The sequence below is a fragment of the Nerophis lumbriciformis genome, linkage group LG04, assembly GCF_033978685.3.
Source record: "Nerophis lumbriciformis linkage group LG04, RoL_Nlum_v2.1, whole genome shotgun sequence".
Lineage (NCBI taxonomy): Eukaryota > Metazoa > Chordata > Actinopteri > Syngnathiformes > Syngnathidae > Nerophis > Nerophis lumbriciformis.
The window spans coordinates 37,044,767-37,071,110 of record NC_084551.2 but is presented as its reverse complement, the minus strand read 5'-3'; the positions used below and the strand labels follow the sequence as shown (position 1 = coordinate 37,071,110).

General features: G+C 40.0%; 1 protein-coding gene and 1 long non-coding RNA gene across 5 annotated transcripts in view; one reads left to right on the top strand and one right to left on the bottom strand.

Moving 5' to 3' along the window:
• Positions 1 to 26,344, bottom strand: part of nbeal2 (neurobeachin-like 2) — a 135,217-nt gene that overhangs the window by 39,078 nt on the left and 69,795 nt on the right. For 2 of the 3 annotated variants that reach the window (XM_061954343.2, XM_061954351.2), the window contains exons 12-28: positions 26,098 to 26,196; positions 25,321 to 25,949; positions 25,108 to 25,240; positions 19,268 to 19,387; positions 18,848 to 19,169; positions 18,689 to 18,771; positions 15,174 to 15,266; positions 14,924 to 15,095; positions 13,319 to 13,452; positions 9,309 to 9,468; positions 8,999 to 9,101; positions 8,764 to 8,914; positions 8,179 to 8,334; positions 7,944 to 8,103; positions 7,323 to 7,411; positions 4,157 to 4,852; positions 3,902 to 4,086 (exon numbers count right to left, since the gene is read on the bottom strand). In XM_061954343.2, the coding sequence (XP_061810327.2) occupies positions 3,902 to 4,086; positions 4,157 to 4,852; positions 7,323 to 7,411; positions 7,944 to 8,103; positions 8,179 to 8,334; positions 8,764 to 8,914; positions 8,999 to 9,101; positions 9,309 to 9,468; positions 13,319 to 13,452; positions 14,924 to 15,095; positions 15,174 to 15,266; positions 18,689 to 18,771; positions 18,848 to 19,169; positions 19,268 to 19,387; positions 25,108 to 25,240; positions 25,321 to 25,949; positions 26,098 to 26,196 (3,485 nt within the window). The remainder of the gene's footprint in view (positions 1 to 3,901; positions 4,087 to 4,156; positions 4,853 to 7,322; positions 7,412 to 7,943; positions 8,104 to 8,178; positions 8,335 to 8,763; positions 8,915 to 8,998; positions 9,102 to 9,308; positions 9,469 to 13,318; positions 13,453 to 14,923; positions 15,096 to 15,173; positions 15,267 to 18,688; positions 18,772 to 18,847; positions 19,170 to 19,267; positions 19,388 to 25,107; positions 25,241 to 25,320; positions 25,950 to 26,097; positions 26,197 to 26,344) is intronic. The other variant, XM_061954359.2, reaches the window with a different exon arrangement.
• LOC140678750 (uncharacterized) lies at positions 16,027 to 25,791 on the top strand. 2 transcript variants are annotated; one of them, XR_012050371.1, is made up of 4 exons: positions 16,027 to 16,268; positions 23,894 to 23,943; positions 24,025 to 24,159; positions 25,084 to 25,791. It is a non-coding gene; the product is annotated as an uncharacterized lncRNA (long non-coding RNA). The 2 variants fall into 2 exon arrangements; XR_012050370.1 differs by having other exon boundaries at positions 23,858 to 23,943.

Genomic DNA, 26,344 nt, shown 5'->3' with positions numbered 1-26,344 from the left:
AACCTTTTGTCTTCTTGTCTCCCATAAGGATTGCAAACGATAAGCAAAATTAAAAAAAAAAAGTGCAGTTAAATGGTAAATGGTTATGCTTGTATAGCGCTTTTCTACCTTTTTAAAGTTAAAGTTAAAGTACCAATGATTGTCACACACACACTAGGTGTGGCGAAATTATTCTCTGCATTTGACCCATCACCCTTGATCACCCCCTGGGAGGTGAGGGGAGCAGTGGGCAGCAGCGGTGGCTGCGCCCGGGAATCATTTTGGTGATTTAACCCCCAATTCCAACCCTTGATGCTGAGTGCCAAGCAGGGAGGTAATGGGTCCCATTTTTATAGTCTTTGGTATGACTCGGCCGGGATTTGAACTCCCAACCTACCGATCTCAGGACGGACACTCTAACCACTAGGCCACTGAGTAGGTTAAGTAGGTTTAAGGAACTCAAAGCACTTTGACACTATTTCCACATTCACCCATTCACACACACATTCACATACCGATGGCGGGAGCTGCCATGCAAGGCGCTAACCAGGACCCATCAGGAGCAAAGGTGAAGTGTCTTGCTCAAGGACACAACGGACGTGACTAGGATGGTAGAAGGTAGGGATTGAACCAGTAACCCTCAGATTGCTGGCACGGCCACTCTCCCAACTTCGCCACGGCGTCCCTAAAGTTCCCCTTTAAGAGCATGTGCGCTCAATATGAATTGCGTGATTAATCTGTGTAGATACGTTCCCTTTAAGAGCATGTGCGCTCAATATGAATTGCGTGATTAATCTGTGTAGATACGTTATACATGGTTAATGTGATTTTCTTTTGTGATTAATCTCATGAGTTAACAAATTTTTAACAGCCTTTGAAAAAATCTACATAAAAATATGGACAAACAAATTATTTGTTATCACCTTTTCTCCTTATGTCTCTGACCAAAGTAAATGTGCACGCAATGGCAAGTTTGGGTTTTGAAATCGGTTATGTCGATTACAGCTCATGTCAATGTGGGTCAGCTAATCCTATAGGGAAGGTTTCCACTGTACATACAATGTCAACTAAGGCTGAAACGACGCGTCGACATAGTCGACGTCATCGGTTACGTAAATACGTCGACGTCGTTTTTATGCTTCGACGCGTCGCATATTTACGTCACACTGCCGTCATGGCGGAGCGCAAAGCAGATGATGCGAGCGGTGCGAGCGAGGGAAAAAAAGCACGCCAAAAGTCGTCAAAAGTGTGGAAGTATTTCAATAAACTGCCTAATAATGTTGTAGCGGTGAACAGCTGTCTCGTCAGCTGAAGCGCGAGCTCGCAACTGTGGCTGTTTAGCAACCAGCCAAACCCCACTTAATAAAATTATATTTTATCTTAGAGCACATCCGCATCCCTATTCACCTAGGCAACCCCGGGAAATGTATATAATTCGGCATTATTTCGGCCAGTCGGCTTATAAAATCAGAGCCGATCAGTTTACGTTCGCGCGCAGGTATAACGCGGCGCGCTCCTGTCTCATCTGCTGGTGCGCGAGCCCGGTAATTAGACCGCTGTGTCAAATCAAGGAGTACAAAAGACGCCAGCGCAGAGTGGAAAAAGGTTTAGTTCATTACAGATAACCCAGAGTTGTGCCAAAAGTATGTAAGATTTAATATTTCTCTTCGTGGGTGTGGCGCACCTGTTGCGCTGGTGAGATGGGGGGGGGGGGGTTGTGTGCATGTAGCGTGCTTAGTCTGGAGGCTAAATACACACAGTGTGTTATGTAACTGTTGTTTAGTGTTGATATTCTTTGCTTAATTTGATAAATGTTGGAGCAGTTTGCTTCATCAGGAGGGTGAAGTCGCTCAATTTAAAGTGTTGGATTTAACTGTGTTGGTGAGGGCGTAGAAAAAGAGGCATTTTTCTACCAGTAGACAGCGTTTAAGATTGAGTGTTTCACTGCTAAATTAATAATATATTTATATTGAATATGGATTTTAAATATGTATCTAAATAGGTGGTTAATTGGTTAGGTATTTATGTATTTGCATATTGGGTTTTCTGTTGCATTTATCTATTGTGTTTCTGGTGTTAAATGTATTTTATATGTATCTTGGTGCATTTATGTTGAGACAATTTATTTAAAATCTGTTTTAACTTAAAGGGAAAAGATGTGTCCATTTTCTTGCACTTGTTTAATGGTTAAGAGTTTGATAGCCTAATTAATAGTTGTAAATTATGGGATTGATAATTGATTGATTTTTTACAGCATGTTAATCTTGTGGTGTTTTGTCCTTAAAGGTTTTTCACCTACTAAAGAAGCTAAAGGCTACTAAAGGCTACTAAAGACAGCTAATGACAGCTAAAGAAACTAAAGTCTATTAACACTGCTAAAGACTGCTAAAAAGACTAAAGAACAAAAAAGAAGCTGTTTCTTGGTTGGAAAAACTGTTGCAAACTAAAGGAAAATAAAAGGAAAAAGTAACTACGGTCTGGTCTTTTGAGTGAAATCCAGAAGCCACATTCAGCATTGGTACATCCCTTCAAGTGTGGGATAAGCACAGCGAAAAAAGCAAAACACTTGACAGTTGTTGTATGCACACTGTGTCGAGCGGAAATGGCCTATCATAGCAGCACAACGGCTATGAAGGAACATTTGAAAAGAAAACACCCGACAGCGTTCTTGCCATCACCATCAACTAGTCAATCGTCCGCGTGAGTATACGTTGTCATCATTACACAAAATCATGAATGTGTCATTTGTATCTGCGTTGTAAATTCATAAACTAAAACACTGTTTCGCTCTGAGAGGCGCGTTTGGCGTGCCTGTTCAGTGTTTACAAAGACGCGCTCCTCTTTAACGCTAACGTTAATTAGTTGTGCAAATACCTTTTACAACATTAACAGTTACATATACTATGTACAAACCAACAATTAACTTTCACTTTAATCATACTATCATTGTTGTGTTATTAAGCAAAATAAGCAATACTTTTACTTTTGTTGAAATGTTTACACTGTTACAGAATATTTCGTTTTGCACTTTTTTGTATTGGATGTTTATCTTTATTTTTGCACATTTTAAAGCAAAATAAGCAATACTTTTACTTTAGAAATGCTTATAATATTGCAGAATATTAAGATTTGCACTGGATGTTTACTTTTATATTTGCACATTAAAAAGCAAATAAGCTACTTTTAATTTTGTTAAATGTTAAAAGTTTTAAATGTTTACATTGTTACAGAATATTTTGTCATGTTGTTGTCAATGTTGACTGAGTGGCCATACTTTTTTTTTTGTATATAAAAGTCATGCCTTTTGAAAAAACTGGCCAACATTTATTTTTTCATCTTCATTTTAAATTAAAAAAAATAATCGGTAAAAGGAAAAATAATCTATAGATTAATCGAAAAAAATAATCTATAGATTAACCGATTAATCGAAAAAATAATCTATAGATTAATCGATAGAAAAATAATCGTTAGCTGCAGCCTTAATGTCAACATGATCCTAATTAAACTGTTACCTCTTATAGGGGTGCACAAAAAATTATATTAATTCCCAAATCGCGATTCTTATTCATTCCAATTGTACATCGATTAATTATTTTTCAAAAATGCATTTAAATGAAAAAGAAACAGAAGAAGAAATATTTAAAAACCTTAGTAATTATTAATTCTTTTTATAAGAATACATTTTTTAAATTATGTTTTTAGACCATCTCCATGGAAATAGAGGGAGCTTTTCTAACCTGTAACCTGTTTTAAAAATGCTTATTATAACTATTATAACAAATAATACATTGTAAGAATCGTGCTGAATCAAGAATTGATTCTGAATTGAATCATTTACCCAGAAATCAGAATCGGATCAAATCGTTAGGTGCCCAAAGAGTCACCGGAGTTACCAGTTAAATGTACGGTGAGGGAGGCTGACCTGCGTTTGATGTCATCAGGCGGACGAACCAACTGGCAGGAAGAACCCAGTTTAGTGAGAACAGAAAAGACCTGTCCTCTCTCTCTCCAGACTACATCCTCGGACACGTCCGCCTTGCTGCCGCTCCAAAGCACAGAGAAGATGATGTTGGTGAGCAGGTTGCACAGCTCCTCTTCTGGCGTCTGCTGTAATGCAAACAACGCTCAAACTTCAAGAAGAAACACCACAAATGTCAAGATATAAGGCGGTAAAAACCTGTGGGTTGGACGTGTTGGAGATGGTGTCCGCCGTCGGAGGGTCAGTTCCGTAACTGGTGTGGTCCAGAACATTGGACAGACTGGAGCTCTTCCTTTGTCTCGGTGCTGGAAAGGGTTTGCTGAGCTCCAGAGGTGACGGCGTGTCAGTGAGGCTCCCTGCTGGGGTGACCGTCTCACTACTGCTGCCCAGCTCCAAGTCAAAAGGTGACATTCCAAATGGGGAGAGGGGATGGTAATCGTGCCCTTCCTCATCGGGGCGGGACGAGGCGAGATCAATCGCATTGGTATGGAAGAGGGAGGACGAGTGACTTTCCTGGTCCGCCGAATCCAACGACGTAAACTGCAGGCAGCCGGAGAAGTTCTTCAGCTGGCCTCCGACTCCATAAGGCAGTGACTGGGATAAACCTGTGAATTCTTCATGAATGTCCTGCTGGCCGCAGTCCTCCACTTCGTCATCATCATCTACCTCCTGCGAGATGCCGTAGCTTAGGAAAATGTCCGTCTGGGTGTCCTCGATGATCAGATTCTGCTCTCTACGCAATGGGGGCCGGAAGTTCTGCTCCATGGACATAGAGCCTGCAATGCTGGCAGCATAGGACTCTTTGATATAAAGCTTCGTGAGGACGTCCTGCCATCCAGGCTGCTTGGCGAGCTGCTTCACGTAGTCCTCGCTGAGGTAGATGAGATGGAAGAGCTGCGGTAGAAGTACAGCAGATACGAAGAAACTTCGTTTTTATTGCTGTTCTTACCACCCCTAACTAACTATGCTTCGCCTCAGCCCTGAAATTTTTTTCAACATGGCGCATTTTAAAACAAAAGAAAAACATTAGAATGGGGGTATAACCTTTTTTTCTTATTATTCTTGTTATTATTGAACAGTCAATGGGCTGCAACTTTGTTGGCTTACTAACCCTAAGGGAATAGTAAAGATTAGGGATGTTCTGAACAGGGTGGTATGTTACAGATTGCAGTCTTCCATGAGTGAGATCGCCCACTAACAATAACATGTATTTACTTTTAGGGCCTGATATACTGAGATCCGAATACCACGCGCTAAACAGCGTTTGCAAACTATAAAATTATGTTTACTATTAGTGGGTGTGCTGCGTGTGATATACTAAGACTGCATGTGCTATCGATAACTGGTAATTGACTACCTTATTTAAATTAGGTTTTTGCGTTTCCTACAAGGTTTTCATCATGGATACAGAGCTACCGTATTTTTCGGACTATAAGTCGCAGTTTTTTTCATAGACTTATACTCAGGAGCGACTTATGTGTGAAATTATTAACACATTACCGTAAAAAATCAAATAATATTATTTAGCTCATTCACATAAGAGACTACACGTATAAGATTTCATGGGATTTAGCGATTAGGAGTGACAGATTGTTTGGTAAACGTATAGCATGTTCTATATGTTATAGTTATTTGAATGACTCTTACCATAATATGTTACGTTAACATACCAGGCACGTTCTCAGTTGGTTATTTATGCGTCATATAACGTACACTTATTCAGCCTGTTGTTCACTATTCTTTATTTATTTTAAATTGCCTTTCAAATGTCTATTCTTGGTGTTGGGTTTTATCAAATACATTTCCCCCAAAAATGCGACTTATACTCCAGTGCGACTTATATATGTTTTTTTCCTTCTTTATTATGCATTTTCGGCCGGTGCGACTTATACTCCGGTGCGACTTATACTCCGAAAAATACGGTATTTACTGCATATTCATGTTTGCATGCTTTTACCTTTGTCGTTTTGCTATGCAGCAGACACAAAAGTACCCCTTTTTCTTGGCATTTTAGAAGCAGTCCTGCAATGAACAAGGAAACCAACTTTTTCAGCGCGCTGTAGGTGTGCTCTGGGAGACGCTGGCACGAACAGTGAGCGTGTGCTGGAATGTTTTAGACGCAATAATTCATACATATATCAAAATTAACTTAATTAAAAACATCAGCTCTTTAAGTCATCCAGCAGCTATACAATTATAAAATGATGTTGCTGAACATTCAATACGTTTAATATTTTCATTTTTGACAGCATATAAATGTTCACATTGCCTCCATTCTCAAATAATATTTCTGCGTGCGAGTTTGCGTGGACATTTCAGACGTGCTAAAAAAAGATGTGAAAAAGCGGTCACAGAACAGTTTCAGTCTTGATAAATCACACTGCGTGTGCTAAGTAATTCTATTTTCATTTTCTTCTCCCAGTAGGCACCCTGATGATCAGCATATATTCTGCATATTAATGAAGACAGACACGCTAATTGGGTTGCGCTCCTTATTTTGCTCACTTAAGAGGCACAATCCTCTGTGCACAAGTTTAGTAGATCATATTTCCGTGTGCTAACAAGTTTGCACGTGTTTAATACATGCAAACCTCGGGCCCAATGTTTTAATTTAATTATGATAAGTGCCATTGACAAAGCAACAATATTAACACAATATTTAAACTAGTTCTTTATGCTTTTTTATTACATACATATAGTTGTTTGAGCAAAACAAACTCAATGCTACATATTAACTAAGCAAAAGCAAAAATTACCCTCTAGTGCTCATTTAATTTTTTGTTTTTTGTACTCTCAAGGAAGGAACAACAATTATTCCCTGAGCTTGTAAACAACGAGGATGTCGTTGTGGCTTGTGCAGCCCTTTGAGACACTTGTGATTTAGGGCTATATAAATAAACATTGATTGATTGATTGATTGACTTCCTAAAGCACTTATTTATCGTGTTGTTTCAAGCTAGCTTAGCGATTTGCATGCCTGCTACTAGCTTGCTCTTACTCTGTGTGAAAAAGGTTTAGCTTCGTCATCCAGTGATAATAATACTTGATATTGATAATGAAGATACTAAGAAATAAAGTCTATTTCCAGCAATGTCTGTGATTATTATTAGCGCCGCCACACTGGGTATGGACAGACACAGTTAGCTGACAGCTGCATGTCAGTCGAGTGATAATGTATCAGTTAGAGGTGATTGGTGTTGAAAGGCATGAATCGGCAGTGGCCAATCACATACTTTTTCATGATGGTTGGTGGCCGATAGATCTGCACATCCAAAGTACAGATTAATTTTTTTGATAACGCCTCATATCTTTTTCTCAAAGGAAAGTTCAATGGAAGGGAAGTCTTTTGTTAGAGAAGACTGACCTTGCGACAGACATCCAAGCGGACAGTGAGATCAGCGCGGTGGGATAGACACACCACAGCTAGGAGGTCTTTGAAGTTAGGGCTTGCATCTGTAAGGAGGGATCAAATAAAGGTTTATTTTTCTGTGGCTAGAAAGCTTTAATTTTATGAGTCAGCCTCATATTGGCCTCATAAGCATGTGACACAGCAGCTTTAAGCTGGCACTTTTTTAGGCAACTTGTAGTACTTGTAGTTAGTTCCAGGTCTGTTTCTACTGCACAAAAATTTGTTTTTTTTTAACGTCAAGGACGTTTAACAGGCATTTCAACATAGGGACAGACCGGGCAATTTACTCATTGATCATACAAGTGAATGATGTATTTTTTATATCCATCCAGAAACCCCTGGACTGGCCACTAGTCAATCACAGGACACAAATAGACAAACAACCATTCACTCTCACATCCGCACCTACGGACACTTTAATTAATCTAATGTGCAATGTCTTTGTAATGTGGGAGGAAGCTGAAGTACCCAGAAGAACTCCGCACACACGCAGGGCAGAGGGAACATGCAAAGTGTTTCCAACCCATCGTCTCTAAAAGCTTTACCCTTTGTACATGCCGGCCTTTTATCAATTACCTGTGGCAATGACTTGCTCGTACAGACATCGCACAGTCGTCATTGTTACAGGAATGTCTTCCAGGAAAAACACTAGGCCAAGATATCCAAAGTCCTTTAGTTTGATGCGCTGTTTGTTGCGCTCGGACACACGCTCACTCTTGAGGATTTTATACAAAACCTGCAGACACAGTGTAAAATTGTCATGATAGCTTATAATTGTGACGGGGAAAACACGTTCAATAAACACTCTCACCCTAAACACACTCTCTCTGGCTTGGTCTTGGAAGCTGGTGTTGAGCAGAAGGCTGTAAAGCTGCTCCACTCCCCAGTCCACCAAGACGACCTGCACCTGCTCTCGAGGAGGGCTGCTCCGCAAGAGCTCGTACAGCACTTCCAGGGCCTTCACCACCTGGAGAAGTACACACAAAGAAATGGGAGAAGTGGACAATTTCACATCTGTTGCAAATTACAATAGCAGTAGCAGACCTCCGCCAAGTCCCGACCACCCTGACACTAATCAGCACCAAATTATTGACAGTATGAAATTCTAAGTTAATTATTATTTTCAAAAAAAAAAAAAAGTTTATGAGTTTGAACATCAAATATCTTGTCTTTGTAGTGCATTCAATTGAATATGGGTTGAAAAGGATTTGCAAATCATTGTATTTCGTTTATATTTACATCTAACATAATTTCCCAACTCATATGGAAACGGGGTTTGTACAAACTGTGTTAACGAACCTAGTTCGTTAATTTAGGTTCCACTGTATTATGCATATAACATCAATTTGGTAAATAGGTCAAGAGCAAACAAGAAAGAAAAAAAATTGAGTCGTACCTGCCGCTCCTCTCCTGCACTCAGCACGTAAGCGAGGACACTGTGAAGCTCCTCTGGTGTCGGAGACTTGAGTAAGTCTTTGAGCAGCTCAAACAACAACGTCTGAATGTTCTGCTTTTCATCTGAGAGAGAGCTGCCATCTTTTTCCACACTGCAAATGACACACCATGGAACTGCATGAAATGGTATTCTTTGTATTCTCCCCTCCGTCCAGAGGAAGCATCTCCAAGTTCACCTGTAGTACGTGCGAATGGTGTCAAGAATGTACTGGACTCCGTACTTCCTCTTCAAGCGCTGCTTTCCTTTGTGTATAACAGTGGAAATGTACCGGACGTGAGCTTTTGGAAAGAAAGTAACATCCCTTTAGTATGACAACACCAAAGAAATGCATCCATTTACAAAACATATCCTTTGTATATTTTGATGACAGGTCCTGCCGCTGTGTGCATTTCCATTTGAAAGCAGCGTACAAGACTTTTCATTGTAAATGAAAGGTTCGGCCATGGGTGCACTGATTAACAACAAAAAGGCTGATTATGTCTCACCCTGACAAACCGAAAAATGGCTTCTGGTCCAGATGCGGAAATCAAAGAGCAGGTGCTGGTAGAGCTGCTGCAGAAGTGGGCTGTTTCCCTCATTGAAAACCTGCTCAAGTAACAGCTGACATGCAGTCAAAACATTCAGGTCCATCTTGCTGCCTGGAACCTGCACACAGGAGAGATAGATATGTTTTCATCGTTTTCATGCTGATTATGCACCTTTTTTGTCATTTACTCAATATCAGACTTGGAATCGTTTTTTTCCTGTACCATCCTCGCAATAGACATAGAAGCGGCCCAATTCTGCATTTTGTCCACAAACAAGATACAGTAGTGCCACAACTTACAAGCTTAAGTGGCTCCGTGACAGAGCTCTTGACTCAAAACCCTTATATCATAAATCAATGTCTCCCACTGAAATGAACTGAGACCAATTTAATTGGTGCTTTCCCCCTCAAAACAGCACAATTTTAACATGTAACCTTTACATTGCGCCAAATATGCCTCTGTACGAACGCTTCATTCATTCATTTATTTTGCATGGAGCTTGAAGCCATTTTAAGGACATCACTTCCTGTACACGTGGGCATGGCCATTTGGAAGAGGTGGGGCCCCTCTACGTCACATCCTATTTACATCCTATACATACGGGAGAGGCCATTTCGAAAAGCTTCGACGGCAAGCGGCACTGACAAATTTATTTCCATCATTGTCGTACCTAACGCCAGTCAGAGCTGTGTCAGCCTGTCTGAGAGATCACTTTGTATGATCAGAAACACTCTAAATGTGTCTAAACTCTCACAGTCATAGCTTCGTGTTGCTAGACAACCGGTTTGAACAAGCGTTTTAGCCAATTAGCCTAAGGCTTGTGGCACCTTTAGTTAGAGGATTTTATCAGCGAAGGGGGCTTTGATCTGGAGCAAGTCTTTAATTCTGATTAAACTGAAAAAGATGTCACAGCGGACATTTATTATAGCGAAGGAGAATGCACTATTTTGAGTTAACTATGAACAAAATGCGATTATCGCGATTCAATATTTTAATAGTTTAACAGCCCTAATATTATATATATATATATATATATATATATATATATATATATATATATATATATATATATATATATATATACATATATACACACACACAGTCACGATCAAAAGTTTACATACACTGGTAAAGAACATAATGTCATGGCTGTCTTGAGTTTACAATAATTTCTACAACTCTTATTTTTTTGTGATAGAGTGATTGGAGCACATACTTGTTGGTCACAAAAAACATTCATGAAGTTTGGTTCTTTTATTAATTTATTATGGGTCTACTGAAAATGTGACCAAATCTGCTGGGTCAAAAGTATACATACAGCAATGTTAATATTTGTTTACATGTCCCTTGGCAAGTTTCACTGCAATAGGGCGCTTTTGGTAACCATCCACAAGCTTCTGGTTGAATTTTTGACCACTCCTCTTGACAAAATTGGTGCAGTTCAGCTAAATTTGTTGGTTTTCTGACATGGACTTGTTTCTTCAGCATTGTCCACAGGTTTAAGTCAGGACTTTGGGAAGGCCATTCTAAAACTTTCATTCTAGCCTGATTTAGCCATTCCTTTACCACTTTTGACGTGTGTTTGGGGTCATTGTCCTGTTGGAACACCCAACTGTGCCCAAGACCCAACATCTGGGCTGATGATTTTAGGTTGTCCTGAAGAATTTTGAGGTAATCCTCCTTTTTATTGTCCAGACATTATGTTCTTTACAAGTGTATGTAAACTTTTGATCGTCACTGTATACTGTATATACATATATATGTATATATATATATATACATATATATGTATATATATATATATATATATATATATATATATATATATATATATATATATATATATATTAGAGATGCGCGGTTTGCGGGCACAACCGCGGAGTCCGCGGATTATCCGCGGATCGGGCGGATGAAATAAAAAAAAAATTAGATTTTATCCGCGGGTCGGGTCGGGTCGGGCGGTTGAAATAAAAAAAATTAGATTTTAAATAGATTCAGGCGGGTGGCAGTTAAACCAATTCGGAAATATATATACATAGTTAAATGTTGTTACCCACATACGAAAAACGAGCAGGCACCTGCTGCATATGCCACAACAGAAGAAAAAAAAAAAAAGAGATGGACACTTTTACGGAGCGGAGAAGGGACGCCTCGCCGGGGTCCGGGACCGAGGCCCCTTCCCCCGAGAGGGCCCCACCGGGAGCCGTAGCTGAGGCGATCCGCGAGAAGGGCCCGACGCACGTCCAGGGTCACCACCGCGCCCACCGCACCGACACCCCGCCTCGTCCGCCTTCGCCGCGGCCGGCGTCACGCGCAGCAGGTAAGCAGCTTACCTGCCCGCCACCCCCGTGGCCGGGGGCTCGTAACAGGGGTCACTCCGCGCGTTCCGCCCGCGCAGCTTACCTGCCCGCCACCCCTGTTGCCGGGGGCGCGTAACAGGGGTCACTCCGCGCGCAGTGCGCTCACGAAAGGGGTGGGGCTCACCCTGGTTGATATAGACAGCAGGACGGTGGCCATGGAAGTTGGAACCCGCTAAGGAGTGTGTAACAACCCACCTGCCGAATCAACTAGCCCTGAAAATGGATGGCGCTGGAGCGTCGGGCCCATACCCGGCCGTCGCCGGCAGCGAGACGCGCTTGGAGGTGCGCTCAGCGCGGCTCCCATATGATTGCGCAGTGGTGTGCGTCTGGGTCGTGACAGCGTGGCACGCGAATGTCTGTACTGCATTGGATCAGTCTCCTTTCTTTAACAGGCAAAAGCTTTATAACCTCACTAATGCCTTGCATCGTCTATATTAGATATATAACAACGGGCGGGTGCGGGCGGGTGCGGTTCTGATCAAATGTTAGTTCGGGTGGATGGCGGATGGTTGACGACTTTCTGATGCGGTTGCGGATGAAATAATTGCCTATCCGCGCATCTCTAATATATATATATATATATTCAAGTTTACTGTGGTTTATCCATTATACAGTGCTCAATACCGGGGTAGAACTGAATATACGTTAGGTCAGGAAAAAACGCAGAGGCATCCTGACAAGCCTGTATGTACAAATATGTACAAACATGTATATACACACACACATACATATACAGTATATACACACACACATATACATACAGTATATACAGTATACACATACATTATCGGGTCTTCAAAGTGCAGTTTTTGTTTTACTAAAATAGAGACTTATATCGAGGCTAGAACCAATTGTTCATGTTGATTCTTATGTGGAACTCTGCTTCACTGTACAAACTTTTCGGTTCACGAACCATGTTCAAGAACCAATTAAGTTCTTAAATCAAGTTTGCACTGTACTAATTATATTATATTAATATTTTTACATCAATCTTTGGAAACCGATTTAGAATCGGAATAAATAAGAATTGCAATTGAGAAGTGAATCGATTTTATTATTTTAGAATTGACTTGCACTGTATCTCCTTCCAGCTGCTTCAACGTCAAACACATCAGCAGCAGCATATTTATATTTTCGTGGATAAATGTCGGCTGTTGAGATATTATTTTAACAGTTTTGGATGGCCTTAAACTCATTCTGCCTCAGTATGGTGCAAACCAGCAGTGATACACTCAAACTGCTTTGTCAAGTTGTTGATATTTGCAATGTTTTTGATGATTTATTTATTTAATTCAATGAATATCACTCACTTCTTCTTCTTATCACTGTCCTTCACACACACATTCTTCCTTCCCATGGTTAAAAAAAACAAGTTATGTTGATCTCTGGCTATGAGATAATGCTAGCAAATAAGACCCGATGGTTTGGTCGGATTTTACAGGGTTCACTGTGACATTTGCTGCGCCAAGTAATGTCTGGGATGCTTGTAGCTCAAATTTTTGCTCACAACCTAATCATAACAATTAGCCCAGAGACAGCTCTTATCTCAACACTCATAAAGTGAGGTAGCACATAAAACCACATGTATTGTTATAACAATGTACTTACTTTGCAGAGCATGGCTCCTATGATACTGGGCCCGTGGCACTGAAGCAGGCCTTCCTGATTGACAGGGTGACGGCGCAGCATGTTCTTCAGCATCAGCAAGTAGGCTGCAATGCTGTTCCTCTCTAGTCTTGTTTCTGAAGGGTAGAAAAACAACAAACAAACATTGACAAACTTATTGACAGTCACAATACATGCAACATAACAAGAGATTAGAGACGATGTGTGTCAAAAGTGCCATTTTCAACCCACAACTTTCTTTTAACTAGCCTCAGCATGTTCTAAAAACAAAATGAATTCATTATTAATAATATATATTGTTAGATATGACACCATTTATTTTATCACCGACAGCACAAAGCTAAGATGTGAATGTTTTGTTCGTAGCTTAGCATGTATGGACCTACATTTGATTGGTTTGAGCATCTTTTATGTATAAAATGTATCAAAGTAGCCCACCCCATATATTCAGTTGTCCTCGATGGAAAAAAAATTGGAAACCACTATCAGAGACAAAAAAGCTACTTTTAGTACTTTACATGGCTGTAAATGACTACAATGTATCCCACAGGACATTCTGGATCCCCCTATACATCCTTACAGCAAGTGATATTTACAACTATAAATATAATGTATCCCAGTGGGACATACTGTAACCTTGTAGCTGGCATTTAGATCCAAATGTAGAATTTCTATACAATGGTACATTTGTTTTTTTTATACGCCCCCCTTTTCGTATCATTAGTTTTTTGATAAAAAAACATTTTCATCCAAAATGTGCCCGTTTTTGTTTATTGTTGAAAAAAATTTTGTTTAACATTCTGTAGAATGAAGTGTCCAAACAAAGAATTTCACGAGTCACTCACAATCCCACAACCCCTACATAAGTAGGGCTGTAACGATATAAAAATGTTATCTCAGTTATTGTGACCAAAATTATGGTGTGCATTTCCAATTGAATAGATTGACAAGGATCAATTTTTTGTAAACAACAAATAAGACATTTTGCACCAAAGAAGTGGTGCAAAAACCCATATTCTGTTTTCAACCCAACTGAATATGGGTTGAAAATGATTTGCAAATCATTGTATTCCGTTTATATTTACATCTAACACAATTTCCCAACTCATTTGGAAACGGGGTTTGTAATTATTTTAATACATTTTCAGTTAATTTCCTCTTTGTTTTAGTCACCCTGCTTTTGTTTTCATTCGTTATCGTACTAATTTTGTCAAGGGAAAATAGGTTGTTGATGATAAAAAAAATAAATAAAAAATTTAGTCAACAAAATGAACACTGGTACAACTGCAAAATAAGCCACCATGGGGCCAAAGAAAGAGGGAGTGCCAACACTTTTTAGCAAATTTTGAAAGTGGCATCCGTGTGGCTCTACCCTCCCCTCCTCCCTCTCCACTCATCGGCGTCTTGACCAACAAGAGTCTACCAAAAAGGGTAAAAGTAATGTTAAATCCTTATCCATCCATTTAATTGGTCATTTACATGTATGTACTATTGTTCACTGTAAGTGAATTCCATTTATTCTCCCTAAAATGTTTGGAAGGGACTACTAAGGTACAGTAGCACTGTGTCTGGTAGGTGAGAGCTGACCTGAAGACTGGTTGAGTGGCAGCAACATGGTGGCCGGGCCGCGCGACGTACTCAGCTCTTGCCCGAGCAGTTCTGAAATCTCCTGACTGGCGCTGTAAACCTGCTCAGCCTCGCATACTTGCTCAAGGAGTGGTAGCAGGACCTCTACACCTCCCACCACGTTGATGACATCCTGTGGAAGAAACGTTAGCCATAAATAGTTGTGAATATTTAAATCTCAATATCTTTACGAGACCGTCTCTGCCACTACCTTAATGTCCCAGTTGACCACTCTGTGTCCTGTTAGCCTGCCATCATATTGATGATTGGGGGACAGATCTTGACATATCTGGCTCTTGAATGCCTGAAGCATACACATAAAATAACATGTAGGGTTGTCATTGTTTTTTTTTAGGGACCTTGACACATTTTTAAAAATACTATTGCAAAAAAAACATAAGTGGAATAAAAGAGCAAACAGGTGTAATGTAACAAGAAAATGTTACAATATTGACACTAATAACATAGCTGCCCTTCAGGCAGTTTTTTTAAACTATAAAACGGACATTGCTAAAAAAAAAAAAATCAAGATTATTGTTGGTATGATTTAACATCATTGTGGGTATGAATTATTGACCTATTTAAGGCTCTAATTACTGCATATTAAATATACTTTTATGGGGAAAGTATTGCATACATTATTTTGTGTGTTTGTCAAATAAACATTGCTTTCTTTGACAAAAACAGCATAAAACATAAGACCACATAAAAAATTATAGAAACGTATAATCGATGGATAGGTGCTGTATTATGCAAAACCATTTTTTTTCTAACCTGATTGTACCTGCTTATGTGTATTTGGGATCATTAGTCCTGAAAATGTGAAATCAAACCGTGGAGGATATTTATATTATATATAATACAGATATTAATAAAACAATCATGCCCTCCATTCTACTTCATCCAAACGGCCCGTTTGAGATTTGTCAGTTCTGTGACGTTTTTCAGACATGTGACATCTTCGGTCTTTGCGTGAGTCCGCCATTTTATTTAATGTTCGAGCATTTGTAGTCCAAATGACAAAATACCCATTGTACGACACAAAGACCGAAAATGCCCTGTCATCGGTTGTCACTCCACAAACTTTCAGCCTCCCCTGAAGTAAGAAAGTACCTTACTTTTAACTTTTATGATTTGTGGCAATGCACCTTCAACTCGGAAGATGTCCCTCTTCGTGCGTGGAAAGTACTTCGAAGAGTCCTGCTTCAAAAACCTGCTCCTTTATAAAGATGGATTTTTTAATAAAGTACTTTTAATGGCGGGCTCGGTGCCTACTTTTTATGGCAATAGAGGAGACAATGAAACGGTAAGTAATTACAGTAGGTTGGAAATGTGTGAAGGATATTATAGCAATGTTAACTTGCGTTGTTGTGTAGCTTGCTTATTTATAGCCTTCTAATGTAAAACAACAGCCTTACCGTACTGCGGTAAAGTAAAGAGTTTTTTCCCCCCAAAAACTACTTTTAATTGTATCAGTGTCTACTGTATTTAGCAATGGACAGGTAAGTTATAGAATTAGTTATTACTTTTGCGATGTAGCTTGTAGCTTAGTTCATAGCCTTAAGCCTTTAATGTTTACAACTCAAAGCAGCTGTGCAGTGGAGTTATTTACATTATATACAAAACCCAAAACCAGTGAAGTTGGCACGTTGTGTAAATCGTAAATAAAAACAGAATACAATGATTTGCAAATCCTTTTCAACCTATATTCAATTGAATGGACTGCAAAGACAAGATACTTAACGTTTGAACTGGAAAACGTTATTTTTTGCAAATATCAGCTCATTTGAAATTTGATGCCTGCAACATGTCAAAAAAGCTGGCAAATGTGGCAAAAAGGATTGAGAAAGTTGAGGAATGCTTATCAAACACTTATTTGGAACATCCCACAGGTGAGCAGGCTAAATGGGAACAGGTGGGGGCCATGATTGCGTATAAAAGCAGCTGTCATTAAATGCTCAGTCATTCCCAAACAAGGATGGGGCGAGGGTCACCACTTTGTGAACAAGTGCGTGAGCAAATTGTCCAACAGTTTAAGAACAACATTTCTCAACGAGGTATTGCAAGGAATTTAGGGATTTCAACATGTACAGTCCGTAATATCATCAAAAGGTTCAGAGAATCTGGAGAAATCACTGCACGTAAGCGATTATATTACAGACCTTCGATCCCTCAGGCGGTACGGCATCAAAAACCAACATCAGTGTGTAAAGGATATCACCACATGGGCTCAGGAACATTTCAGAAAACCACTGTCAGTAACTACAGTTGGTCGCTATATCTGTAAGTGTGAATTAAAACTCTACTATGCAAAGCGAAAGACATTTATCAACAACACCCAGAAATGCCGCCGGTTTCGCTGGGCCCAAGCTCATCTAAGATGGACTGATGCAAAGTGGAAAAGTTTTCTGTGGTCTGACGAGTCCACATTTTGAATTGTTTTTGGAAACTGGACGTTGTGTCCTCCGGACCAAAGGGGAAAAGAACCATCCAGATTGTTATAGGCACAAAGTTCAAAAGCCAGCATCTGTGATGGTTTGGGGGTGTATTAATGCCCAAGGCATGGGTAACTTACACATCTGTGAGGGCACCATTAATGCTGAATGGTACATACCTGTACATGTTTTGGAGCAACATATGTTGCAATCCAAGCAACGATATCATGGACACCCCTGCTTATTTCAGCACGACAATGCAATAGTAAAATAGTTTGTGTACTAGACTGGCCTTCCTGTAGTCCAGACCTGTCTTCCATTGAAAATGTGTGGCGCAATATGAAGCCTAAAATACCACGACGGAGACCCCGGACAGTTGACTGCTGTACATCAAGCAAGAATGGGAAATAACTCCACCTGAAAAGCTTCAAAATTGGTCTCCTCAGTTCCCAAACATTTGCTGAGTGTTGTTAAAAAGAAAGGCCATGTAACACAGTGGTAAAAATGCCCCTGTGCCAACTTTTTTGCAATTTGTTGCTGCCATTACATTCTAAATGAATGATTATTTGCACACAAAAAATTAAGTTTCTCAGTCCGAACATTAAATATCTTGTCTTTGCAGTCTATTCAACTGAATACAAGTTGAAAAGGATTTGCAAATCATTGTGTTCTGTTTTTATTTACGAATTACACAACGTGCCAACTTCACTGGTTTTGGGTTTCTTATTTATTCATATATATATATATATATATATATATATATATATATATATATATATATATATATATATATATATATATATATATATATATATATATATATATATATATATATATGTTTGTAGCTTAGCTTACTACATTTTCCAAGTAGCTTGTCCATCACTGCTGGTAGTGTTTTTTTGCCTTTAAACAGTTTTCTTTGACAAAAAGGGCATTAAACATAAAAAGACATTTAAAAATGTATGTCTACGAATAAATCTGAAATTGATCTATAGATATTTAGTTGTTGAAAGTAAAATAAAATATATATTGATATATGACTTGTATTTAACACTTTAAATATGGAGCCCCTTTTTGGGTCTCCACAACCTTTACATTTGCCAAAATTTAGTGGAACCCTAATGGTTATAATAAATATTTTATTGGTTTTGAAAATGAAAAATATCAAAATGGCCCCTGCATGCTTGAATTTTTCAGTGTGCAGCCCTCAGTGAAAAAAAGTTTCAACATCTCTGATTTATAGAATGTAGTGCTTCCTTATAACAGCTCGCAACTTTGGCGGTAAGGTTACCTGAGGAGTGTAGTAGAGCAAAAGCTTGCTATTGAGCTCTGACAACTCTCCATCCGCTTTGAATAAGGACACATGATTGGGGCCTGCAATGGGGGACAGAAAGCAATGAAACATGACACGCACAAAGGTGGTTTTGTCTTAATGGAGACAACAACCTACCTGCAGCGTATAGAGCTCTGATCTGGGCCTGCTGCAGAGCCTCATGGCAGATAAAGGCACTGCCCAGGAGGCCATCCAGAGAGCTGGGTGTTCCCCAGTTGGTGTCCTGCAGTCCCGCTGGGATGGTGTGCACGGGGCAGTCACCCCAGCGGCCCGATGCGGAGGAGGCTGGAAAGGACTGGGAACGGAAGAGGTTGGGGCTGTTGGGGGGAAACGCAAATTCTGGAGACTGTCCGGAGGATACGGATGTAGGTAGATTGGGCGAGGTGGTGGTGGTAGTGGTGCGGTTGCCTGCAGAGCCGATGCAGCAGGAAGTAAACGGCTATGGGGGGGGAAATGTATTATTTTCAAATAAGCAATAATATTTTATGTATTTTACAACTCTATAAGCAGAAAACCTGAGACATAAATTTAAGTTACCTCACTCAAGGATGGAAATCGAAGCTGAGTGGTTTTATACAGCTCTCCATCAATGAAGATGTTGACCAGGTTCTGACCGAAAGGGCGACGGCCTTGAATGTGGACTATGGCAACTGCATGCTGCAAATATGAATAAAAAAGCCAAATGATTTTAGGAGGTATTGGATACAACCTTTATGTTAAAAACAGTTTTACCCATGGGCCATTAGGATCTTGAATCTGTTCCAATAGCTTACACTGTTTTTCACTGTTGCACTGCTGTTCGTTTTGGCTTTTATCTTCAATATGTTATTTTTTTTGTGTCTTGTATTTTAACTGTACTTAACAGAGTAGCCACCCGTAATTGTGTCATGCTCTCAATCAGTTGAGGTCTTGGATTGACCTTTTTTCACAATATTGATTATTTCTTCTTTTGTCACTCCTTTGAGGAACATAGAGTTGGGGTTTCTATATATGGTGTCTTTCAAGTCCTCAACTGACTCAGGATCTGGAATTTTTTCCTCCATATTTGGTCCAATGTTCACAAAGTACTTATTGAAGCTTTCAACTACTTAGTTCATATTGTAATTTTTTTACATTTCCCTGAGAAGTATTTAGGATAGTCTTTTAAGCACCATTTTAACAATGCTATTTAGGATGCCCCATTTTGCTCTCATATTGTTTTTGTTTCGGTTCAATAATTGACTGTAATATTATTTTCTACATATTCATAGTATGCCAGTTAGCTTGTTCTTATTCCGTAGATCTTTGTGTTATAAATGTTCTGTATAATGTCTTCTTCTTTTCGCAAACATTTTACAGTCCTTTTGTCATCAATGGTTGATTATTTTTCTTTTGCTTCTTACAAAGTTGTTTCAATGGACAGTCTTTGTCTCCAAAGTATTAAAAAAAATACTATATGCATCATCTACATAATTTTTACTGTTTTCTCAGATCATTTTGGAAAGCGGACATACTTAGTTCTGTACATATTTATCGAAAAGTAATTTTATCATCAATGTTCCTCTTCTTGTAGTTTCCGTCATAGATTATGAAAACTGGCAGATGAGCACTGATGTCGGATATTAGCAGGCCACTTGTGGTATTATTATCAAAATCATTAGTAAAAATATTATCAATAAGTGTGGCGCTGTGTCCTGAGACTCTGTTTGGCCTTGTGATTTTAGGATATAAACTCAGGTTATACGTTGTGTCAAAAAGTCATCTATGGGCTTTTGTTTGTTAGGGTACAAGAGGTTAATGTTGAAGTCTCCACATGAAAAGGTTATTTTTTGACCGATTTCAGTAAAAGTTGCCTTAATCCAGTTCTCAAACGTATCAATGTTTGACTTCGGTGATCTGTATATACAACTGATCAGTACGTTTTAGTTTTTTTCATGACATATTACAATGGTTATACATTCTAAGATATTATCAATAGCTAGTGACATATTTTTTACCACTTTGTAGTTTAGGTTCTTCATCATGTACACAGCTACTCTCCCTCCATTCTTGTTGATTCTGTTGATATAATTCAGTTCATATATTTCCAGGTCAAAATCCATTCCTTCTTTAGCCTCCATCCATGTTTCTGAGATAGCGATAACTTTGAAGGGTTCGTTGAATTGTTCCAAAAACTGCTTCACATTGTTGTAGTTAGCATACAAACTTCTGCTGTTTAAATGAATAATTGACAGTTTGTTGTCTATTTTAATGTATCTGGATCTATATCCTTATTTAATTGCGGACTATTGTAATGTATGCTGCTGAAGGTTTTCAGTTCCATACTTTCCTGTTCACCAATCATTTGTGTTGCTCTATGCCCTTGGAGCGTTGTAATTTTGTAGTTTGAATGTCAATGTTTGTTTTCTGTCAGACTCCATTATCGTTGCTGTTGTTGTTGTAGTTGCAAAGAGTTCTGATGTTTTTGACAACTAGGACTCTTGCTTGTGGACCTGATTTTCAGCTTTATGTAGATTTTGCAGTTGGCGCTCCAAGTTCCCTGGATTTTCCCTTGTTTCCTCAAGTTGCGTGCTTTTTTAGTGAGGTGTTTGATAACAATAAAGCGTTCTATTCTATTCTACATATTGTGTTTGAAGGTCCCGTGTTGTACTGGTTTTTACCAATTTGAAATAAGCATTAGTGGAAGTGATTCTGGAGTTTAGACAGTATTGATGGGTATCGTATACATTTGAACCGATACTAGTACCAAATCAAACTTAAACGGTGCTTGAACCGGTACTTAGAAAATGGAAAAAACAGATTTTGGTTTAAAAAAAAACACAACACTTTTATGTTTTTACGAAATTGTTTGACATTCATGTTGAACAGATTAGTAATTTAAATACCCAGTACTTCAATTACATTAATAAATTGATAACTAAGTAAAACAATTAAAAAATAACAGATACAATTTTTCTATATTTATTGCAACAACGATATAAAACACAGAGAATGTTGGGGGGAAAACAATTGCTTGTGTTGTAATGTTGATGCTTACAATTTTGGGGTCTGTGAATGTACCTCCCTTGCAGTGTTGGACTTTAGGGCTTCTTAGGATTGTCATGTCAATGTCAGACTCTCTGTGCCTACTTAGAAGACATCATTTGCACTATTGTATATCAACTAAGGGGACATTAAAAACTAATCAATCATGTTGCAATTGAATCAACAGTGCCTCTTTTGGTTGCAGCCATTTTGTGTCAGTTATTAAAGAGGCTGTTTGCAATCTTTACAGAGCTGCCTAGAGAGCCAACTTTCCAATGTGTTTTCAGCATTATATCCTTCCCTCTTACGGCTTTGATGATGAAAATACGCCATAAGTAACACGAGCATGCACGTTAGCTTTATATGTTGTTAGTTAACGATAGCATTTAGTTAGCTATCATTGAATGTTTTGATTGATTGATTGAGACTTTTATTAGTAGGTTGCACAGTGAAGTACATATTCCGTACAATTGACCACTAAATGTTAACACTCGAATAAGTTTTTTAACTTGTTTAAATCGAGCTTCACGGTGGCAGAGGGGTTAGTGCATCTGCCTCACAATACGAAGGTCCTGAGTAGTCTTGGGTTCAATCCCGGGCTCGGGATCTTTCTGTGTGGAGTTTGCATGTTCTCCCCGTGACTGCGTGGGTTCCCTCCGGGTACTCCGGCTTTCTCCCACCTCCAAAGACATGCACCTGGGGATAAGTTGATTGGCAACACTAAATTGGCCCTAGTGTGTGGATGTGAGTGTGAATGTTGTCTGTCTATCTGTGTTGGCCCTGCGATGAGGTGGCGACTTGTCCAGGGTGTACCCCGCCTTCCGCCCGATTGTAGCTGAGATAGGCTCCAGCGCCCCCCGCGACCCCAAAGGGAATAAGCGGTAGGAAATGGATGGATGGATGGATGAACTTGTTTAAATCGGGATTCATGATACAGATATATACTATCAGATATATGCTATCAGCATAATACAGTCATCACACAAGATAATAATCAGGATATATACATTGAATTATTTACATTATTTACAATCCGGGGTGTGGGATGTGGAGGGGGGGTTAGGTTTGGTTGTGATCATCACTTCAGTCATCAACAATTGAGAACAGATAAATGGACATTGAAACAGTGTAAGTCTGACTTGGTAGGATATGTACAGCAAGTAGTGGACATAGAGAGAGAGAGAGAGAAAGAGAGATCAGAAAGCATAAGAAAAAGTATCTACATTTGATTATTAACAAGCCGGGGAGGGTGTTAGTTTAGGGTTGAAGTTGCCTGGAGGTGTACTTTTATTGCGGTTTTGAAGGAGGATAGAGATGCCCTTTCTTTTACACCTGTTTGGGAGTGCATTCCACATTGATGTGGCATAGAAAGAGAATGAGTTAAGACCTTTGTTAGATCGGAATCTGGGTTTAACGTGGTTAGTGGAGCTCCCCCTGGTGTTGTGGTTATGGCGGTCATTTACGTTAAGGAAGTAGTTTGACATGTACTTCGGTATCAGGGAGGTGTAGCGGATTTTATAGACTAGGCTCAGTGCAAGTTGTTTTACTCTGTCCTCCACCCTGAGCCAGCCCACTTTGAAAAAGTGGGTAGGAGTGAGGTGTGATCTGGGGTGGTGGTCTAGAAGTAATCTGACTAGCTTGTTCTGGGATGTTTGGAGTTTAGTTTTGAGGGTTTTGGAAGTGCTAGGGTACCATGTATATTCTATCATCACAACAACATGACTGCAAATTGATTTGTGCATGTGCATGCGCTCCCTGTGTTTGAGCGTGGACGAAACAACAGTGAGTGACAAGCCTGAACGGCAGATAAATTTCCTAGGGCAATTTCTATTCTATAAAATTAATAATGGGCAAATATACTAGAACTTTAATTTTAAGAACCCCTCTATTTGCAAACTTTTCAATATACAAATTTTTAGATCGAGCCAAATATGCGTCTGTGTGCTAACCATGTTTCTGTGTATGAACGCTTCAATCATTCATTCATTTTGTGTCCCGCCTGCAGGCAAAATGCAGGGCGCAGCATTTTTGGCGAGGCGAAGCCCTCCATGTAACTTGCTGAGCAGTACATTACTGATCACTCCTCAACGCTTAAGCATGTGTACTTTTTTTCATTTTTTTCAGCTTTTGACAAGTTTTGTCCATTTTGCCACTCAATAGGAGCCTCAAAAAGACAACATATCAGCGTGGAAAGAAAGAAGACAAAGCAGGTTTCTTACCGCAGCAAATTTTAAAAAGTGATGAGACTGGACCTTTCTGGAAAAATATGCCAAAGCAGACTTATTTCACAGCGAGAAGGAGAAGACTGCCTCTCGTTCTGCGGGGCCTCTTCCAAGAGCAAACACACACACTTCCCGACGGAGCACCCTCCCTTCTCCCCCTCTGTTTGCTCCTTTCTCATCAGCTCCTCATTTGCCAAAGTTAATGTAAGTGGATTTTACTTTTTTTTTTTAAATGTTTATTATTGTGGCAATATGGTTTTTAAAGAAGTGAAGGATTTTTGTGATTACCGATCTTTTGTGAGGGCACAAAAGGAACTTCTGTGTGTGCGCGCATGTTGGCAGAGCAGAGCATAAAGCACAGTTCAGCTAGTTGCTGTTGTTGGCTTATCTTTGTTTGCTATACAGTACTATATAGTACTTTGTTTTGTGTTCAGACTAGTGTACAAAAGCTTCAGTTAAATATGGACTTTTGTCGAGGCTGGAACCCATTTTCATATTTACATTGTTTCTTACGGAGAAATTTGCTTGACTATATGAATTTTTCTATTTATGAACCCTGTTCAAGAATCAATTAAGTTTGTACATTGAGGTTCCACTGTTTAGAGACAATGAAAAAATATATACAGTAGGGAAGGGATTGATATGGCCCTATTCCATGCGTGAGAAGGGGGGTGACGAGTAATCAATTTGCCATGCGGTCTGATGAAAATGATGGAAAGCGCCACTCTACATAGCAACTGACGCTATGTCAAAATTGGAATTGCCACAAAATAAATTTTAAGATATTCAACACTCTTCTGCATCTGGGAGCTTAAGTGGATAGTGCATTCCCCCAATTTGTCACGTTTCACATGTCGGGTAAAAAGTCAAAAATGGGGCCATATGAATCCTCTTCAAACTGTACTGTATGTTTTGTTAATCCACTAATGGTAACACAAGAGACACTATGATGTTCTTGTTATATTTTTCAGTTAAAAAAAAGGTAAATTTCAGCAGGTTGCAAACAGCTCGGAGACAATTTTGAATTACTAGAGATTAAGTGGTATCCCTACTTAAGGTCAAACGCTCCTGTTACTCGACCTTGAAGAAATTGATGTGTAATTATTTCCTTGTGTTTATATTTGGGAGGGGCTGGATCCTTGCTGCACCTACCCAGCGTGAGTCAGCCAGTGGGAGTTCCGGCAGGGCGACAGCCATGTAATCCTTCTTAGTGCAAACAGCCACAACCAGCACACCCTCCATTGTAAAGAAGGCTTCCAGTCCAGTTCCACTAGCTGTAAAGAAACTGTATGGAGGACAGGAGCTTTAAAAATCAAAACACACAACACAAAAGTAATTTTTCCCATGCAGGCCACACCCTTCTACCTGTAGAGCTGCTTCCTACGAGGTCCTTTTCCCATGTCATGTTGACTTGCTGCGAGTGAGTTGGTGGGAGACTTGTCCTCGTCCTGACAAGAGGCGAACTCCAGGTTGAGGCAGAGCCAAGCATGGAAGGCAAAGCTGCTGCCTGGCCAGCGCTGCACCGTGGGCACCATGATACCCGCCATGGGGGGTGAGAGATCAAAGTACTGCAAGGCGCTGTCACGACCTTCTCGTGCCGCCATCGCCGAGAGAACTTGAATGATGCGAGTGCAGAAGGGATGCACGCCGTTGTCCTGGTCCACCCTAAGCAGCCTGATAAGGCTCTTCAGTTCCTCTGGCCTCACGCACAGTGATCCCAAATCCTGCAGGAGGCCCAAAAGGGCGTCTGCACACTGCCTGTCCAAGTTCTGCGGCTGCGAGAGCACCTGCAGGAGCGCCCCGACCATGCCCGCCTCCACCGCCACAGTGCGACAAGACAAGGAACCCCCGCATACGGTAGCCAGCCACTGGGCCACCAGCAGCTGCAGCTCCCTCTGGCTGTGCAGTTCAGAGAGCCATTGCAGGAGCAGCAGCAGGGGCTGATCGTTGCTGATGCCTAAGTGGTGCGCGTGGGCGTACTCGCCCTCTACTGCCTGGAGAGGAACAAACATGGAGGTGGCTTGTAATGAAGATGAGACGTTCGACGCGACGGTTAGGCGCCATTTAAAATGTGAGTTGTGGGAGAAAATTAACTGCTTTTGGTGGGTATTGAGCGGGTAATGAAAGGAAAAGGCTTTTTACCATGTTCATCAACTCCTGCAGCAGCCTTTTGGTGGGGTAACCTTGACTTTTCAGCACGTCAAAGAGCTGAGAGTAGCCAATCCTCTCTTTGAAAGTCTCCTGGTGAGCCCAGACAGAAATAGTGAGTGGAAAGCTGCTCCACCGAGGATGCAAAATTGGCACACTTTAAATACGGCGGGGTGAAATACAAGGCAAGGATTTAGAACGGCTTTCCTGATTCCTATATATTTTCCAGTCTCAAGAAGGT